General features: G+C 36.4%; 1 protein-coding gene across 11 annotated transcripts in view; it reads right to left on the minus strand.

Annotated features, from left to right (window-relative positions):
• The window catches only part of MLIP (muscular LMNA interacting protein), a 144,130-nt gene that overhangs the window by 77,224 nt on the left and 47,010 nt on the right, over positions 1–19,896 (minus strand). For 4 of the 11 annotated variants that reach the window (XM_053222672.1, XM_053222675.1, XM_053222680.1 and 1 more), the window contains exons 6-9: positions 12,155–12,211; positions 9,256–9,321; positions 9,089–9,172; positions 8,919–8,978 (exon numbers count right to left, since the gene is read on the minus strand). The exons of 1 other annotated variant lie outside the window; for it this stretch is intronic. In XM_053222672.1, coding sequence (XP_053078647.1) covers positions 8,919–8,978; positions 9,089–9,172; positions 9,256–9,321; positions 12,155–12,211 — 267 coding nt within the window. The remainder of the gene's footprint in view (positions 1–8,918; positions 8,979–9,088; positions 9,173–9,255; positions 9,322–12,154; positions 12,212–19,896) is intronic. 6 more of the 11 variants (XM_053222676.1, XM_053222683.1, XM_053222673.1 and 3 more) reach the window with 5 other exon arrangements.

Here is a 19,896-nt window from a genome sequence, read left to right on the forward strand (position 1 = left end):
AAACTACACCTCAATAAACATGACTTTTTAAAAAAAAATAATGTTTATTTATTTTTGAGAGAGACAGAGCATGAGCAGGGGAGGGGTAGAGAAAGAGGGAGACACAGAATCTGAAACAGGCCCCAGGCTCTGAGCTGTCAGCACAGAGCCAAATATAGGGCTTAACTCTGGAACGTTGAGATCATGACCTAGGCCAAAGTCAGATGCTTAACTGACTGAGCCACCCAGGTGCCCCTAAAGAAGACTTTAAAAAGGAAAATTATAGGGGCACCTGGGTGGCTCAGTTGGTTAAACGTCTGACTCTTGGTTTTGACTCAGGTCATGATCTCAGAGTTTATGAGTTCGAGCCCTACATTGGGCTCCATGCTGACAGTGTGAAGCCTGCTTGGGATTCTCTCTCTCCCTCTCTCTCTGCCCCTCCCTGACTTGTGTGCTCTGCCTCTCTCTCAAAATAAATAAATAAACTTGAAAAAAAAAAGGAGAACTATATCCAACATAATAACACAGGGATTAAAGGACAGAAGAGACACTGAACAAATTCTAGAACTGAAATATCACATCAAGGAATCCCCTTGAAGGAATTAGGAAACAATAAATAGAAAAAATATATATAAAGATTCAGACTTAAAGAATACAGAAGCAAAAGTGACAAAATCACTTTATGAGTCCCAGGAGGAAGAAACATTTGAAAAATTAGTGACTAAAATTTATCCTGAATCTGAGGAGCAGAAAAGGTTGAAGACTTCATAGGAGAAGTCACAGAGAGTACCAATCCAGATAAACAAGAGAAAAAATGCATACTTGCATTATAGGAAAAATCAGTAACATTATAGATAAAGATAAAATTCTATAAACCAAGAAACAGACTCTTAATTCCAGAGAACACACTGATGGTTACCAGAGGGGAAGGGAGTGGGGGAATGGGTTAAATAGGTGATGGGGATTCAGGAGGGCACCTGTCATGATGACCAATGAGTAATGTATAGAACTACATTGTATACATATTCGGATTCTGTATCTCCCTCTGTCTCTGTTCCTCTCCTGTTTGCACTCTGTCTCTTTCTGTCAAAAATAAAGATTAAAAAAAATTAAAAATGGAGCACATGAGTGGCTCAGTCGGTTGGGTGTCCAACTTCAGCTCAGGTCATGAGCTCACTGTTGCCGAGTTTGAGCCCTGCTTTGGGATCTGTGCTGACATCTCTGAGCCTGGAGCCTGCTTTGGATTCTGTGTCTCCCTCTCTCTCTGTTCCTCCCCAGCTTGCACTCTGTCTCTCTCTTTCTCTGTCAAAAATAAATAAAGGTAACAAAAATTAAAAAAAAAAAAAACCTACAATGTTTACCTAAAACTAGCATAACACTGTATGTTAACTATAATGGAATTAAAATAAAAAACTTAATAAGAGGTAAGAACTGGATAGCCAAAAAAAAAAAAAAAAAAAAATTCTAAAAGATTACAGAGCCCCTCTGTAAGCCAACACTCTGTAACAGAGGAGTAAATATCATCCTGGAAAAATACTTTACAAATATGTTGTTGAAGAAAAAGAACCAAGGGAAAAAAAGTGCTGAAGAGATGGGACCTATACTTGTCTGTTCAACAGAACTATAATTTAAATGAAAGAGCAAAATAAAGATATTCTCAAAAACATAGGCCATAGAATCAACACAAAAATACCTTGTTGTATATAATTTTCAGCAAGATTCTACCAAAGAAAAAATAAATAAATCTGGGAGAAAGCTATGCATGTGTGAGAAATCAGGATCTAAATAAAGACGAGATCAAGAAACATAACCATAAAAATTCAGTTAAAAAAGTCAAAACAATACTAACAAATGATGTCTATGTGTATCTTAATTAAAAATGGATGGAAGGAAAAAGTGCTATAGTATTTTCCTAACTTTAAACAAAGATATTATAAGCTTTAAAATTAATAGGAAAATAAACATAATTATTACCTTTGAAAATTTATGTGTAACTAAGAAAAGTAACAAAAATGTAAGGAAAATAGTCAAAAAATTTAAAAAATTCAAATTAGTAAATGTCAAATATCAGAAGGAAAGCGGGAAAGTAAAAAAAAAAAAAAAAAAAAAAAATTAAGCTCCCAGGTAAATAGACTTTTGGATTGAACAAACATGAAATCCAGAAATAAGTCGTTCTGAAAATAATAAGATGAAAGGGGACAAGAAGATTTTTAACTAGTAGAAAATAGTAAAAAATAAGGACAAAAGTAGTAGAAAATGGCGACAAAAGCTATATCTAAGAAAACATTAATTTATTATATATATATTATATATATTATATATATATATATAATATATATATATGGGGTCACCATTTTCTTACTGGATTAAGAAGAACAACCTCAAATTCAAAAGGATTATATATGCTGGTAAAGGTAATAAAATCAAAAGGACAAGAATGAACACCAACACATAAGCAACAGCGATGTAGCTTCAGAATATACAAGTCAAACCTAATAAACATTACTCCAGCTTTCTCTTTGTCTTCCTCTTGGCAGAAGTTACCACGATTACATTCTCTTCAGTACTGTCCTCTTGTAGCTTCCATGTTACCACACTGTTCTGATTCTCCTCTTACAACAATGGACATTTCTTTTCATTGTCCCCTATTGGCTCCCTGCCACCTCCTTCATTGGACCTGCCGTGTTTTGCTCCTTGGAGCTCTGCGTAGGGCTCTTGCAACATTGATGTGCACATCATCCTCAGCTCCCTCCTAGCTCCAGACACAAAGTTTAAGTCTCTCCAATACGCATTTCAAACTCAGAGTGTCCAAAATGAATATAACCCTCCTCCCTCCATCTCACTATGCCTTCCACATAGTCGTCTGTGCTCAAGGCAGAGACCTGGAGCCCATCCACGATTCTTGTCTCATTGACCACTCACATCCAAACCCACAGCAAGTCTAAAATGTCTCTCACAAACCCACATGCTTCTCTCTAGCTCTCCTGGGCCCACCCCATCCAGGCCGTCGTCACTGACAGCCCTCGAACCTCAGTGGCCTACTCACAGTAGCCATCATGATCATTTCCATATGGCCTCATATTATTCCCCCCATGTTTTTATATCTTCCCATTTTCCTGGAAATCCAAACTTCACACCATGACAAAACAAGCATACCTTGTTTTATTGTGCTTTACTTCATTGTTCTTTGTAGATATTGTGTGCTTCACAAATTGAAGGTCTGTGGCAGCTCTGTGAACCCCAAGTCTATCAGCACCATTTTCCAACATTTGCTAGTTTGCGTCTCTGTGCCACATATTGGTAACTCTTGCAATACTTCAGACTTTTTCATTATGATTATATTTGCTATGGCAATCTGTGATCGGTAATCTTTGGTATCACTATTATATTTGTTTTGGGGTGCCACGAACAACGCCCATTTAAGATGACAAACTTAATCTATAAATGTTGAGTGTGTTCTGACCGCTCCACCAACACCCATTCCCCAATACCTCTCCCTCCTCTTGGGCCTCCCTCTTGCCCAAGATGAACATTACTGAAATTAGGTCAACCGAAAACCCTACAATGACCTCTATGTGTTCAGGTGAAAGGGAGAGTTGCACATCTCTCACTTTGAATCAAAGCTAGAAATGATTAAGTTTAGTGAGGAAGGCATGTCAAAAGCCAGGATAGGACAAAAGCTAGACCCCTTGCGCCAAACAGCCAAGGTGTGACTACAAAGGAAAAGTTCTTGAAGGAAGTTAAAAGTGCTGCTCCAGTGAACACATGAGGGATAAGAAAGAGAAACAGCCTTATTGCTGATGTGGAGAAAGAGTTTGAGATCAAACCAGCCATTCACATTCCCTTAAATCATAGCCCAATCCAGAGCAAGGCCCTAACTCTCTTCGATTCTGTGAAGGCTGAGAGAGGTGAGGAAGCTGCAGAAGAAAAGTTGGAAGCCAGCAGAGGTTGGCTCATGACATATAAGGAAAGAAGCCAGCTCCATAACACTAAAGTGCCAGGTGAAGCAGCAGGTGCTGATACAGAAGCTGTGGGTCATGCAGAGGCTCCAGCCGAGTTAATTAATGATGGTGGCCATACCAAATCACAGATTTTCAGTGTAGATAAAACAGCTTCTATTGGAAGAAGGTGCCAGCTAGGACTTTCATAGTTGGAGAGGAGAAGTCAGTGTCTGCCTTCAAAGCTTCCAAGGACAGTCCGACTCTTCTGTTAGGGGCCAATGCAGCTGGTGATTTTAAACTGAAGACTATGCTCATGGATGATTCTGAAAATTCTAGGAATAATTCTTGAGAAGTAAATTAGGCTCAATTTACTCTGGCTGTGCTCTATAAACAGAACAACAAGGCCTGGATGATAGCACATCTGTTTATAACATGACTTACTGCACATTTTAAGCCCACTATTGAGACCCACTGCTCAGGAAGAAAGATTCCTTTCAAAATATCACTACTCATTGACAAAGTACTTGGTCACCCAAGAGCTTTGATGAAGATGTTCAACAAGATGAATGCTGTTGTCATGACTGCTAATATAACATCCATTCTTTAGGTCATGGGTCAAGGAGTAATGTTGACTTTGAAGTCTTATGTCATTTGTAACAATATGGATGGACCTAGAGGGTATTATGCTAAGTGAAATAAATGAGACAAAGACAAATACCATATGATTTCATTCATATGTGGAATTTAAAAAACAAATGAACAAACAAACAAAAGCAGTAAAAGACTTTTAAATACAGAGAACAAACTGATGGTTGCCAGAGGGGAGGGGGAAGAGGGAAGGGCAGAATGGGTTAAGGGGCATGGGAGATACAGGCTTCCAGTTATAGAATGAATAAATCACCGGAAGAAAAGATACAGCACAGGAAATACAGTCAGTGGTACCATAACAGCACTGTATGATGACAGATAGTAGCTACTCTTGTGGTCACAGAGCATAATATATAGAATTGTCAAATCATGATGTTGTAACCCAAGATTAATGTAATATTATGTATCACCTCTGTTGCAGGTTTTTTTTTAAGCGGGGGGAAAAGAAAATTTTCCGGAAAGGATTCACCATTCTTGGTATCTTTAAGAATATCCGTGACTCATGGGAAGAGACGAGACTATCAACATTCACAAGAGTTTGGAAGAAGTGGATTCCAACCCTCATAGATGACTTTGAGGGGTTCAAGACTTCCGTGGAGGAAGTAAGTGCAGATGTGGTAGAAACAGCAAGAGAACTAGAATTAGAAGTTGAGCCTGAAGATGTGACTGAAATGCTGCCAGCTCATGATGAAACCTGAGTGGATAAGGAGTTACTTCCTATGGATGAGCAAAGAAAGCAGTTTCTTGAAATGGAATCTACTACTGGTGAAGATGCCAGGAACATTGTTGAAATGAGAATTAAGGAGTTAGAATAGGACCTAAACTTAGTTGATAAAGCAGTAGCAGGGCTTGACAGGATTGACTCCAATGTCAAAATAATTTCCACTATGGGGACAATGCTGTCAAACAACATCACATGCCACAGAGAAATCATTCCTGAAACGTAGACTTAATGGATGTGCCACACTTCACTATTAATTTATTTTACTTTATTTTACTTTAAATGGTTATTTTTTAAATTTATTTTGAGAGAGAGAGGAAGAGTGCTGGTGGGGAGGAGCAGAGAAAGAGGAGAGAGAGAACCCCAAGCAGGCTCTATGCTCAGCCCAGAGCCTGACACGGGGCTCAATCTCATGAACCACGAGATCATGACCTGAGCTGATATCAGAAGTCAGATGCTTAACTGACTGAGCCACCCAGACACCCCAACTCACTATCATTTTACATTAATAAATTGCCACAGCCACCAAAGCCTTCAGCAACCACCAACCTGATCAGTCAGTAGCCATCAACATCAAAGCAAGATCCTCCACCAGCAAAAAGAAGTGACTGCAGACGTGGTACAAATAGCAAGAGAATGGGCATTAAAAGTGGAGCCTGAAGATGTGCCTGAATTGCTGCGATCTTATGATCAAACTTGAACAGATGAAGAGCTGCTTCTTATGGATGAGCACGGAAAGTGGTTTCTTGAGATGGAATCTACTCCTGGTGAAGATGCCGGGAAGACTGTTGAAATGACAACAAAGGATTTAGAGTGTGACCTACACTTAGTTGATAAAGCTGTGGCAGGATTTGAGAGGACTGACTCTCATTTTGAAAGAAATTCTACCATGGGTAAAATGCTATCAAACGGCATCACACGCTACAGAGAAATCATTCGTGAAAGCAGAGTCTGTTGATGCAGCAAACTTCATTGTTGTCCTATTTTGAGAAATTGCCACAGCCGCCCCAGCCTTCAGCAACCACCACCCTGATCAGTCAGCCACCATGAACATCAAGGCGAGACCCTTTACCCACAAAAAGATTATGACACACTGAAAGTTCTAAGGATGGTTAGCATTTTTAGCAATAAAGTATTCTTAATTAAGATAGGTACATTGTTTTTTAGACATAATGTTCTTGCACGCTTAGTAGACTATGGTATAGTATGAACATAAATTTTGTATGCATTGGGGAACTAAAAAATTGATTTGATTCACTTTACTGTAATATTCCCTTTATCACAGTGGTCCAGAGTTGAACCAGCAATATCTCCAAGGTGTGCGTTAACTATCACTATCCCTCGCCCACCCTTCTCATCTGACACACTTTATCCCTGGCTCACTATACTGAAGCCATGCTGGCCTTCACCTTCATGCACACGAAGTTCCTTCCTGTCTCAGGAAATGTGCACATGCTTTACACCTCTGCTTGAGGGCTAATCTCCCTGATCTTTCTATGGAGGATGCTTTCATTTTTGTTGTGAGCTTGAAGTCCACTTTCTGATCACTATAGCCAAAGTATCCCCCTTAGGTTCCCCTTAGGTTACTTTGTCTTACTCTCCATTATCTCCCTAATGCCTCACGGCACCAGGCCCACAGAAGGCACTTAATAAATACTTGTTAGAATGAAATAGTTATCTTAAATTTAGTTACCTAGAATAATTATTTTTAATACCATGAGCATTAAATGTTTGTTAAATAAATCAATAATATATATTATTATTCACATATTACCACTTAAGTCTTATTTTTATTATAAAATATAAAATACTTTTTTCCTTTTTTAAAAAAATGTTTATTTTGGAGACAGACAGAGAGAGAGAAAGAGAGAGAGGGAGCACATGCAGGGAAGGGGCAGAGACAAAGGGAGGCAGAGAATCAATGCACATTCAGTGCTGTCAGTGCAGAGCCTGATGCAGGGCTCAAACTCATGAACCATGAGATCATCACCTGAGTTGAAATCCAGAGTCAGATGCTTAACCAACTGAGCCACCCAGGTGCCCCTAAAGTACTTTTTAATATGTCTAACAAATGGAATAAAAAATATATTTTAAAATTTATATAGTCTCTGGCAAATCAATGTTTCATATTTTTAGATTAAATGATTTAAAGAATACACAATGAAATAGATAAATACAAAACCACAATTCTCCATTTATAGGTACTCCCCACTAAAATATAATTTCTTAATATTGATGATTATTGGTTACTGAGTTTCTAAGTCATTATTAATGGATAATTGTCTATGATACTCTAATTAAAAATTACTCTTTTAGTTATAAGCAATTCTGTATATTTATTTTTTTAAGTTTATTTATTTATTTTGAGAGAGAGAGAGAGCACAAGCAGGGAAGGGGCAGAGAGAGAGAGGGAGAGGGAGAACCCCAACAGGCTTCATGCTGTCAGCACAGAGCCAGACACGGGGCTTGAACTCATGAACTGTGAGATCATGACCTGAGCCAAAACCAAGTCAGATGCTTAACTGACTGAGCCACCCAGGCACCCCAGCAATTCTGTACATTTAAAACCTGTTTTGGGGGTGCCTGGGTGGCTCAGTCGATTTAGTGTCCAACTTTGGCTCAGGTCATGATCTCGCTGTCCATGGGTTCAAGCCCTGCATCAGGCTCTGTGCTGACAGCTTAGCGCCTAGAGCCTGCTTCATATTCTGTGTCTCCCTCTCTCTCTGCCCCTCCTTCATTAGTTTTTTTTAAGAAATAAAACCTGCTTTGTATACACAATGTACAAGTTTTAAGAGGAACATGAAAAAAGCATTAATACTAATTCCAAGAGTAAAAATAAGGCTGACAAAAAAGAAAAAAAAATCCTGACAATTATAAAGAAAAAAAAAAACACAGCCATTTTGAAAAGTTGATGAGTAGATCTGTATTAAGCATCCAGAAAATAGTAATTTGGGGAAATGTAGTCTTTTATTCCAACAATTGAAAATGGCTACATTACAACAAGGAAATAATTAAATACTCAATTACAACAATTAATGACTTAGTAGTATCCTAACCATCTAAAGCATCCAGGTTTCTGTCCCTCTGAGTCAAAGAACAATGAATAAACTTAGTCAATGAAAAGAAAAAAAATTCCAGGAATAACAACTGTGTCAAAAGTTCTTAGCCTGATGTAACTTCAGTCTACTTCCTTTTCCACTTCTGTAATTCTAAGTGATAATCAATTACTAACTACTGAAAATATGGTATGAGATAAGAATAAGCCACAAATTCTATATGCTGTTCTTAAGATGCTTTCTAAAATGCCAGCAAAAAGGACATAGTCTAATACATTGACTTTCAACCTGTCTTGAACTTAAGCCATAGTTAGAAATAAATTTACTTTACAACCCTGTACATACATACTTCTATACGTACACGTAAACAAATTGAAACATATGTAAATAATACCCACTCACTACTTGGAACAGAGTCTGGTATTTTACATTCTTACTGTTCTTTTTTTAAAACGCTGGTTGATATTCAACTAAATTAACTTCCCAATTCACTATGGAGCCTCAACCTGCAGTTTAAAACTACTGATCCGCTAACTCTTAAGTTTCAGTAAATTATATTAAATATATACATACTTTCATTGTGTCAGAAACCAACAATGTCTGTGAGGAACTTGAAGGAGAATCAGAAGAATTCTGGAAAAAAAAAAAAAAGGACAAGCCTATGATACATCTTACTCAAAAAGAGGAAAATGAAGAGAAGCAAAGCAAATGTTTGAATTGCACATTCTAGTCTAAGGCATTACCATAGACAAGGAATCCTGTAAGACCTTATCAATGGTAGCACAGAGCTCTTCAGTTTGCTGTCTGAGCTGTGCAGGGAAACAAAACTGGAAGAATTGAAACCAGTACTGAGTTAGCAATGAGTTTCGGGATCTTTGTTTCAAAAGCATGGGTAGTCTGAAGTCATTACCTCCAGAGGCGGGTCTAATGTGTTGTCCTTGAAGACACTTTCAGTCTTGGCTGGCTCATCGAGTGCCTAGTGATAAATGAAATAGTTCTCATGTGAGGCTTTTAGTCAAATACAGAAGTAGAAGAAAAGTATCTTCAAAGAAAGCCCTGTAGTTCTCAACATCTCAAAAAAGAAAAAAAAATATGTTTGAATCATTTGATGAGCTATTATTTGGCATGGAAGCATTTTCCATATTTGTCTAGTTTCTCCAATGTAATTAGTATCTCCAATATAAGTTGCTGAAATAAAGAAAGGTGGCTGAGATTTTAAACATACAAACTTGAACTTGGACATCTTGTATATGCAAATGAGCCTTGTCCCCTTCAAAGAAGTCACGTTGGGAAGCCACACACAGAAACAATGATGTAGCCGTTTCTTATTATATTATAAAAACTGTCTGAGGAAATGCTTCAGAGCCAGTTTACAAAAAACATGCACACACAAGAAGAAAAAACCTGTCTCATTTCTAAAAAATTTTAAATGTTTATTTTTGAGAGGAAGACAGAGCATGAGCAGGGGAGGGGCAGAGAGAGAGGGAGACACAGGATGCAAAGGAGGCTCCAGGCTCTGAGCTGTCAGCACAGAGCCCGACGCGGGACTTGAACTCACAAACTGTGAGATCATGACCTGAGCTGAAGTTGGATGCTCAACAGACTGAGTCACCCAGATGCCCCAAACCTGCCTCATTTTTAATAATTTATATCCAAAAAGTCTTGGTTACTTTATTCACCAGATTTGGACTCAAATGACACTCAAACCTCTTTTGAAACATACTTTTTTATTTATTGTGATGTACTTCAGATATATAAATGGAGAAAATAAGATGGCCCTCTGTATACTGTACCTACTCCATTGAGAATGAGAAGTAAAGCATTACAAAATATTAGAGGCCAGTATATATTTACTGGTTATTCATGTTTTCTTTTATATATTTGCTCATTGTTCTGCTGGGTGGTCTGATTTTTATTCATTTGTTGGAAAATGTGATATAATCTGCATGCAAAATATTTGTCAATTAGATGTCATGTAAACATCTTCAAAGTCTTGGCTCCCCTTTTCATGAGTGTCATGATGTCTTTTGTCAACACATGTAAGTTTTCATTGCAGTGTGGTCAAGTTTTCATCATTTTCCTTTGTGGTTGGTGTTTCCTTTCAGAAACTCCTTCCTAATCTAATAAGTCACTCCCTCCCTTGGGCAAGAGTCTTAAAAGTAGGGGTGTTAGATATGTGTTCTAAACCCTTCATGCCACAGTGGGGAGGTGGGGGTTCTCTCCCAATTGCATGGAGCAGGATTAGAGTTTTTAAGGAGAGTGTGTTTCAGCCTTCTTTCTTTCTTTATTTATTTTTACCTGTTTTGATAGTGTCATTCATCCAGTTGTTGGAGTCACTCACAGAATCGCTGGACTTCTCTCAGAGAAAGTGCTCCATGTATAGCTAGCTGTATATTGGGTGTGTCTGTGGGAGGAGGGAAGTTCAGAAGTCTCCTAGGTCACCATCTTGGCCCCACACCTTTATCATTTCTCATATTTATTTGCATCTACCTACTTTTAAAAAAAATCAATTTCTCCAGAGAATGATCAGTTCCTACTCACTTAGACTAAATTTTAGCCTTGAATTTCTTTGGCATACTCATATCCCATTTCAGTAATATCTGTTCACATCTTTACTGTTTCCTTCCTTCTATCGTTTTTGGGTTTATCCTGATTTTCCTCATTGTATTCCTTTTGTTTCATATCACAAGTTAAAATATGTAGTGTGATCATTGCCATTCATTCTCAATACATCTTTAAATATTACTGTTAAGATTGCTTAGATTCATGGGTTATTTAAAAGTAGTTTTCCCTTTTAATTTTTAAAAATATGAGGATTTTTTCCAATTTCAGAATTATCTACTAATTTAGTTATGTTATGGCCAAGGAATTTGTTCATAATAGTAAGTTGCTGTGAAGTTTGGGATTTATGGCATAAGACAGTGTTTGTAAATATTTCATTTATATTTAAGAAAATATCTATTTTCCAGAGGTTGTCTGTGGGATTCTGTGTGTGTGTGTGTGTGTGTGTGTGTGATTGAAATTATTCATTGTTCTGTTGAAATTATCTCTAGTTTTACTGGGTTTTCTACATACTTATTCTATCAGTAACTGAAGGTGTCATCATCAAATCTCAGGGAATTATAATGGGTCCGTTAATTTCTCCCTGTGATACCAGCAATTTTTGCTCAACATAGTTTGAAGCCATTTTATTAGCTACATTCATAATTAGAAGTATTCTTCCCTCATGAATTAAATATTTACCATTACGAAGTGACCCTCTATCTCCCCAGTAATGCTTGATGTCTTAATATCTATTTTGCCTGATACAACCAAATGCTTTAATTAGCATTTTACTAGTTTATCAGTTTTTGCCTCTTTATTTTCAACATCCTGCATTCGAACATTAAAAATCAGTGGTTTATAAAAAGCAGATGTCTAGAATTCATTTTTTGATTCAGTCTCATCTCCATTGTTTTTTAATTAAAGAGGTTAACGTTTCTTTTATTACAATTATTTACACATTTAAATGTTTCCAACATATCTGTTTTATTTTTGTTTCACTTTTTCTATTTCATTTTTATTCAATTTTTGAATGTTTTAACTGATTAAATTTGGGGGGTTTTTACTTACTCATTTTTCCCTCCACCAATTTGGACATTGTGGCAGACACTGTTAGGTGTTCACCAAGTACTTTGATTTTTTTCGAACACAGAAATACATTTCCTTGGTCTCAAGAGTTTAGGTATGAGCTTGTAACTAATCCTTGCTAAATAAATGTGAGTAGAAGTCATATATAACCTCTGTTAAGGTTGCATCTACCTACTCACCTCTGGCACAAGGCGGCTAGAAACAGATATGGGTTCTCTTTTTTCACCTTCAGATAACTAAGATGCAAGATGGAAGCAGGTTACATCTCCAAATCACTCAATTACTGAGGCTTATGTGAGAGAGCCAAAATGAACTCTACCAAACTGTGACGTGGGAAGGAAATAAGCAATGATTGTGCTAAGCCACTGAAATATCAGGGTCTGTCCACTGTGGCAGTGAGTATGGCTTACATTAAAACTAATACAAATATTATAGACTGGTTTTTACAAATTAATCTTGGAAAGTTTTCCATTCGTCCTAAGGTCTAAACCAAGCAATACAAAATCTAGATTTAATTCACGTACTATACAAGAATACGTGTAGTCTTCACCCCCTACCCTGGTTTTTATGTTCCAGTTGCCTTAAATACATTTAATTATGCTACAAACATATCATCATGTTAAAATTTTTGCTTTAAATAGTTATAGGTATTTCAAAGGAATTTTTGAAAATTGTGGTCACCCACATATTTATTAGTTCCCATGCTCTGCATTCCTTCCTGCAGTTCTGAGTTTCTATTCAACATTATTTGTCTTCAGCTTGGCAAACTTCCTTCAGCATACTTTGTCATACAAATCTGTATGATTTATTAATAAATTTTACTTATAAAATTTATAAAATTTAATTTATAAAATTTATTAATAAATTTTCTTAGTTTTCTTTTAGTTGAAAATGTCTTCATTTTGTCTTTATTCTTGAAGGAATTTTCCCTGGCTACACAATTTAGTTTTCTTTTTCTCTCTCAGCATTTAAAGGTGTCATTCTGTTGTCTTCTGGCCTCCACTGTTTCTTAGGAGAAGTTAGCCATCATTGTATTGTTCTTCCTCTGTATGTAATGCATTATTTTCCCCTAATTGCTTCCAAGATCTCCTCTTTATATTTAATTTGTAGAAGTTGAATTGTGATATGCTCAGTCATGGTTTTCTTTGAATCAAACACTTTGGAGACTATCTGAGCTTCTTAAAACTATACATTTATATCTTTTACTAGATTTGGAGAGATTTTGATTATTAGTTATTCAAATATTTTCTCTGCTCCATTCTCTCTCTCATCTCCCTCTGAGACTCTAATTACATTTCAATACCATCCTACAGGTCATTGGAACTCTTTTCATTTACTTAATTGTGTTCCCTTTTTATTCAGATCAGATCATTTCTAGCAATTTATCTTCAGGTTCACCAACACATCTGCTTCTCCAGTTTTATCTTAAAACAATCCAGGGAATTTTCTATTTCCAATATTTCCTTTTTCTTTTTTTCTGTTTATTTATTTATTTTGAGAGAGAGAGAGAGCAAGCAGGACAGGAGCAGAGAGAGAGAGAGAGAGAGAGAGAATCTCAATCAGGCTCCACACTGCCAGTGCAGAACCTGACTCAGGGCTTGAACTCACGAACTGTGAGATCGTGACCTGAACTGAAACCAAGAGCTAGCTGGACATTTAAACAACTGAGCCACCCAGTTGCCTCATCAATATTTCATCTTTCAATCCTAGAATTTCCATTTGAGTATATTTTATAGTTTCTAGTTTTGGAAAGTCCTATATAATTCATTATTAACATATTTTCCTCTATACCCTTGAGAATAGCTTTAAAATCCTTGCTAGCTAACTGCAACGCCTGGAACATCTTTGGGTCAATCTTTGTGACTTATACTTTCTCTGTGAGTATAGTTTACATTATCCTGTTCCTTTGTATGTCCAGAGATTAGAAATGTTTGTAGCCTAGCTATCTTGAATGACATGTTATAAAGACTCCAAATTCTATTATGGTCCCCTGAAGAGTCTTTTTGTCACTGTTGCTTAGTTTTAGCAGATGGTTAATTTGGCTCCAAATTCTGCCTTCCTGCTGGTGGGCAGCAGCTAGAATCTCCATTCAGGTAATTTATCCTTACCTCGATTTAGCTGGGCTTAACGGGCACATGTGTAACTCAGTGGTCATCCACGGGTATGGGCAGAGTTTACATGCAACATATGGGGCTTCTTTTCTGTGACTCATTCTTTTCCTGGCTTCTCCCCTCACTTTTTAGCTCCTGTGTAACCTTATGTTGTCTTCTCTGATTCCTCATTCGGTAAGTCTGCTGGTTTCTTGCTGAGTTTTAGTTGCTCCATGGTAGAGCTTCCCTTAGGTGCAAAACTCATAAAATCTCAAAAACCATTCAATTCCATTATGTCTTTACAAGCATGGACTCTACTGCAGTTTCTACTGATCACTTGGTCCAGTACTTTTAAACAATTTTATTTTTTGTATTTTGCCCACAGTTTATCATTGTTATCCACAAGAGTTGGTCCAATTCAAGCTACTCTTCAATTTCTATAAGCATCATGAGATAAACTAATTTTAATTTTTCAGCACAAATTTTCCTTATTAGCAGAGATTATGTAAATTCAAATCTCAAACCCACTTCGGGGTAGGCTTGGGGTTAAAGATTCCTTTTTCCTACACTGAGTCCAGATGATATAAGAATATTTGCTTGTCATTTCCCTTTGCAATTTTCTTCTTATCCATCTTGTAATTTAGAGGGTAACCCTTCAAAGATCCTGGCTTTATGACAAGGACGCAATTCCAGTCCTCATATCACTCAGCTCCAAATCTTTCTCTCCCTTCACTGAGTTCATAGTAAAACGCAATCCCTATAGTTAGTGAGCATGATACCGGCAGAATAACCAAACATTCTGAATTTCAGCTTGCTTTTGGTATTCGACCCATGAGGATTTCCCCTAATTTTTGTGAATTCAGCATTATATTTGGGATGAACCACATAAAACTGTTGTATTCAACTGAAAATTATAAGCTGCCCTGTCCTCTTCTTTAGATTTACTTCTGTTCCTCACTTTTTCATTATCAGTCGATATATCCATTTCCTGACCAGAAAGTGTCACATCAGCTGTGGAACCATGGAATCTAAGGCTCAGCAGAATCAAGTTTTCCTCTTCTAACAGAGCCAGTGATATAACAGACCCAGAACTATTAATCTTCACCAACAAGAACCATGTCCACATGCTAGTTGTCTTTTTGGCCTAGGATATACCTCCTAAGAATTCAGAAAAGTTACTTCTAAAAATAAGAATTTATCATCTTCTTATTTCAATAACTCACAAAGCAAAATATTGCCTGGAACTTTTTTTTTTGCAAAATTTACTATTCTGCATTAAATAACAAAATATAAAACATTGTCTATGATAACTTAATAGAAACATGTGAGATTGCCTCTTTCTTATCATAAGAATTTCTATTTTGCTTTCCTCCTTTGTCCCCTAAACTTACTAGTCATGAGCAATGAATAGCAGGAACAGAAAATTCTGTAAAGATAACTCCTAGCTGGTGTTCAGATAGTTTAATTTTTCCCTGACACAGCGTTACAATCATCTATTTACCCTGTCAGTGAGTAAGGAGGAAGGGTCCCAACCTTACTGTTATAGGGATGGCCAAATACCTGACCTCTACCACTGGGCAGATGGAATCAACAACAGTTTGTTAGTCACATGTACTCACAGCCCAGGGGAAGGGAATGCTGCACAGCACGCTCAGCCACATGAGGGTTGTGCTCAGGAACAAAGTATATAACTAGGGGGAAGCAGGCTTTGTAGTATAAGAGGGTGACATACATGTCCCCTGGTTTGCAGAAGGCTGTGACTGGCTTGTCTGAATCAGCAGGAACTTCACCTGGTCAGCTTGATAAGGAGGGTTAGGGGACCTTATCTGTGGGTGGAAAGTGGGAGGGGAACTTGCAATTAGGCTACTTGAGGCCCCTCTTTCACTATATGTCAAGACGGCACATAAGATGGGGTCTTAATTTTAAACTTCATGTCACACATGGCTTCTAATTATAATGATAATTATGGAGAAGAAAAAAGTCTGAAATTAAGGACAAGGACTAAGAACAAACTCCTCAGGAGAGAAGCTTGATCTAGCCCTTCCTCCCCTTTCCAGCCATGCCTTCCACCTACTCCTCACTTGCATGCTGTCCTTCAATCACAAAAAACCACTGGAGTCCTTTGACCTTCTAACTTCATGTTACTAACTCCACCTAGATTGTCCTTCCTTCACTCCCAGCTCACTTAGAAAACTCCTATGCATCCTAAAGATCCTAATCAAATTCTCTTATGATGTATTTTTGGACTTCATACCAGGAAAAGTCTGTCATTTCCTCCTCGGGCACCATATCATTTCTGACATACTCTAAGCATTTAATTGCATAATTACTTTTCAACAGTATCTATACCCAGCTCAACCATTTGTCTCCATCACAGTCAGAAAAATATGGTATTTATCATTGCAGCCCCAGGTTACAGCCAATGAAATGTAATCAATAAAGATTTTAGGATGAATTGAAAGGGTAAACTAACAACTGAATGGAATGAAATGAATAAATGAATCATGCAAATAATACGATTTTAATCCTCAGCAACATGCTCTAGAGAAATGGCTTAAACTATTTGAATATTTTAAATAACAAATACATTAGTTTTTTTTTCCTGCATTTCAGTTACATTTGTTACCATCAAAGATCTGAGCATATGATCCTTGTTAGTGTAATGAGCAGGTATTTTTCCAGCCAAAATCAAATAAGGTTAACATCTTACTCTGTGAGAACTTACAGTAGGCAAACACAACTTTCAATAGGCTATTTAAAATATTGAAATTTACTCAAAAAATGAAAAAACTACTCAGAGCCCTTGGAAAATCAAGAAAGATAACTGTATTAGGTGAATAATGCTGCAACTTTGAAATAGAGCAATACTCAGACTGCATTAAAATTTGGATGAAAGGTTATTTCGAGTTTAAATAGCTTAGAAGTTTACTAAAATTGATTTTTTTTAAATTGATGAGCAGTTATTTGTCAAATGTATCATCTTGATTCACTCCTTCTAGCAGCCACAAAGAGTAGGGTTTTTTTCTCTGTAATACAAAATATATTTTAATAAAAATATATTAAATCTCCATTAAAAAGAACTGTAACCATAAATTGCTTTTTGACACCTTAGCCAGCAGGAGTGTATTGATGGGTTTTTTTTTAGATTTATTAATTTGAATAAAGTTGTGTCAGAACATTCTCCAATAAAATATTTTTATTAAAAACATATATTTTCTGCCAGATTGGACTACAACCAAGTGAGACATAAATGGCACATGCTTTGAATTCTATTTTTAAAGATTCTTAACTAATGTAAGTTATCAGTAATATTGTCATTAAAAGTTATTATATTTTGTGCAGAATAACCAACCGTGGGGCCCTGTTTTCAAAATGAGAGCTAGTAAATCGCATTTTTGGTAGAAAATAGTTTCTGAGCTCAGCACTACATTACAACTAAGAGCCAAGGACTGTGACCAAGCACTGTAAATCAAAGTTCTTATGGGAATTTATGCCAATAAACTATCACGGGTATTTCTCACCTGAAAGGAGATCTCTGATGGAACTGTAAGCACTCTTAAGTCAGAGATATTTAATCAGTCTAACCTCCGCTCTGGAAGTAGGATTTAGGTCTAAAAATCTGAAGACAGAATGAATCAGTTGTACTCTAAATGAAGTTAGAAAGTAAACTACTTCTAAAGGGAGAATAATCGAACAGGGCTCATAAACTTTTTGTGATGCCTAAACTATCTAATTAGTTTGGATTTCAAAGATTTCATGGGCTGGTGACTCTGTTTTAGTCATGATCAAATTAACCACCCCCAAAATGATTCATGCTAAACCTAAGCACTCCTATACTTTGTTAATCTGACCAGCTATGTATTTGGTAGAATAAATCCTCTGAAGACTACAAAAGCCTTGTTTGATTTTCAATCATTAGTACAAAACCATTTGTAGGATTAGAGATAGTCTCAGGAAAATAAATCTCACTTTGATTATATAGTTGGAGATTCAGATCTGAATAGCATTCAGATCTGAAGAAAAAGGGGAAATGTACACTGTAAGCCGAAAGGGCTTTCTATTTATATTTAAAAGCACAGCTTCTTTAAAGATATAGAGATATTTATCATTACATTATTTTCATGAGTGGTGTAAAAGCTTCAACAATTGAGGAAATCTACTTGGCTTTTATAATCCCAAAATCTTTGAAGGGTTGACTGTCTGTCCCTACCAGACAGAAGGAAGCGAGTTTGTGCAAACCATTACAGCCTTTTAAAAACCCATTCATCTAGGCTCAGAGGCAGAAGAATTCATACTTTTCCTTCATTTAATTAAGGACATCAGAAAGGTGTGCCTGTTTCCAGCCCAAACCTCTTTCACTGGAATGTGCTTCATCTCTTTCAGTAACTCAAGGGATTGAGCTAGTTTGTAAACCTCCCTTACTCAAGTCTCAGAGCTAAGTAATTTCGAAGTCTCTTTAACTGTTCCTCATTAAAAAACAAAGAAGATTTGGTTTCTAATTGGATGAGGATTTAAATATATTTTAGCAAGTAATAAAAGAAAGTATTGTAGACAGAAATCCAAAATCATCGTTTCTTGGTCAATATTTCACTTTAGCTGGTCACTGTCACTGTTGCCTGGTGAACAGGGAAAGGCTGGGAGATAATCACATAAAGTCCAATTCAGTAACTTACGAGCTCTGCTGCTTTGGAGAATTTACTTGGTATCTTTGAACATCAAAATCTTCACAGAGTTGTGAGGACAGTAAAGTATTTAGCTGAGTGCCAGATTCACTAGAATATTCAATATGGCAAGTATTGTGATTGTATTTCTAATTGTTAAAAGTTATCAAATCTAAAATCAATTCAATTCCCTTATAGAAAAAGGTTCTTTATAGTTTTTCCATGGAAGTAGAATTTATGAAGCTTATTCCACCCTAAAGAAAGATTTTTAATTATCATTGTCTCAGTTATCAAATACTAAGCTCCTTGATTTTTATAATCCTCTGAGCAAAAATTTGCCTTATAATCCTATGAAATAAAATTGGAAATTTTAGAGACCTACCCAGTTGCAAACCAAAGTAATTCATTCAATGAACATTTAACAAAAAACTACTATATTTTCTCAAATAGTTCGTAGTGGGGGGAAAAAAACCACCAACATGCATAATTATGGTTTGGCAAGTGCTTTAAAAGAGATATGTGCATGGTATACAACTGCCTGAGGAGAACCAACTGGAATAGTTGTGGGTCCTGGGCACTTTTCCATCAAGTAAGAGATGTCTCTCTAGTATAGGCCATATGCTAAGCTAGCAACCAGATTTTGTTAAATTTTTGAGACATTCAGAGACATTAAAATATTCTCACCCAAAGACGTATGCTTAATCAGATTAAAGTTTACCAACTCATGTTTAAAAAATTTAAGCTGGCAATTTAGAATAAATTATTTGAAAACTGACAAGACATCTCAAATCTTTACCTTTCCATTTTTATAGCACAGTTTTTACAATCGTCTTCAAAATGGCTCTCTTTAACTTCCTTCTACCAGGAAAAATAAAATTATTTTTATACCTTAACTTTTATTTAAATAATTAACCCTACAATTTATATGTGCTATTTATAAAATTGAGCTACCCTATCATTCTTCTTTCAAACTCACACAGCTTATGAATTAAATGTGTCTTGAAATTGGCAGATAGTAATGCTATTTGTTGGAAAATTGTACCTAACTCTAACCTTGATTTTATCCTGAGGAATACTTGTGCAGAAAGGAACGAACTTCAACTGCTCTAAAAAAAAAAAAAAAAAAGTGCTTTCCTGGAAAAATATTAATCACTTGTGAAACAATAAAGA

This window comes from Acinonyx jubatus, chromosome B2 (genome assembly GCF_027475565.1).
Source record: "Acinonyx jubatus isolate Ajub_Pintada_27869175 chromosome B2, VMU_Ajub_asm_v1.0, whole genome shotgun sequence".
In the NCBI taxonomy this organism is placed as follows: domain Eukaryota; kingdom Metazoa; phylum Chordata; class Mammalia; order Carnivora; family Felidae; genus Acinonyx; species Acinonyx jubatus.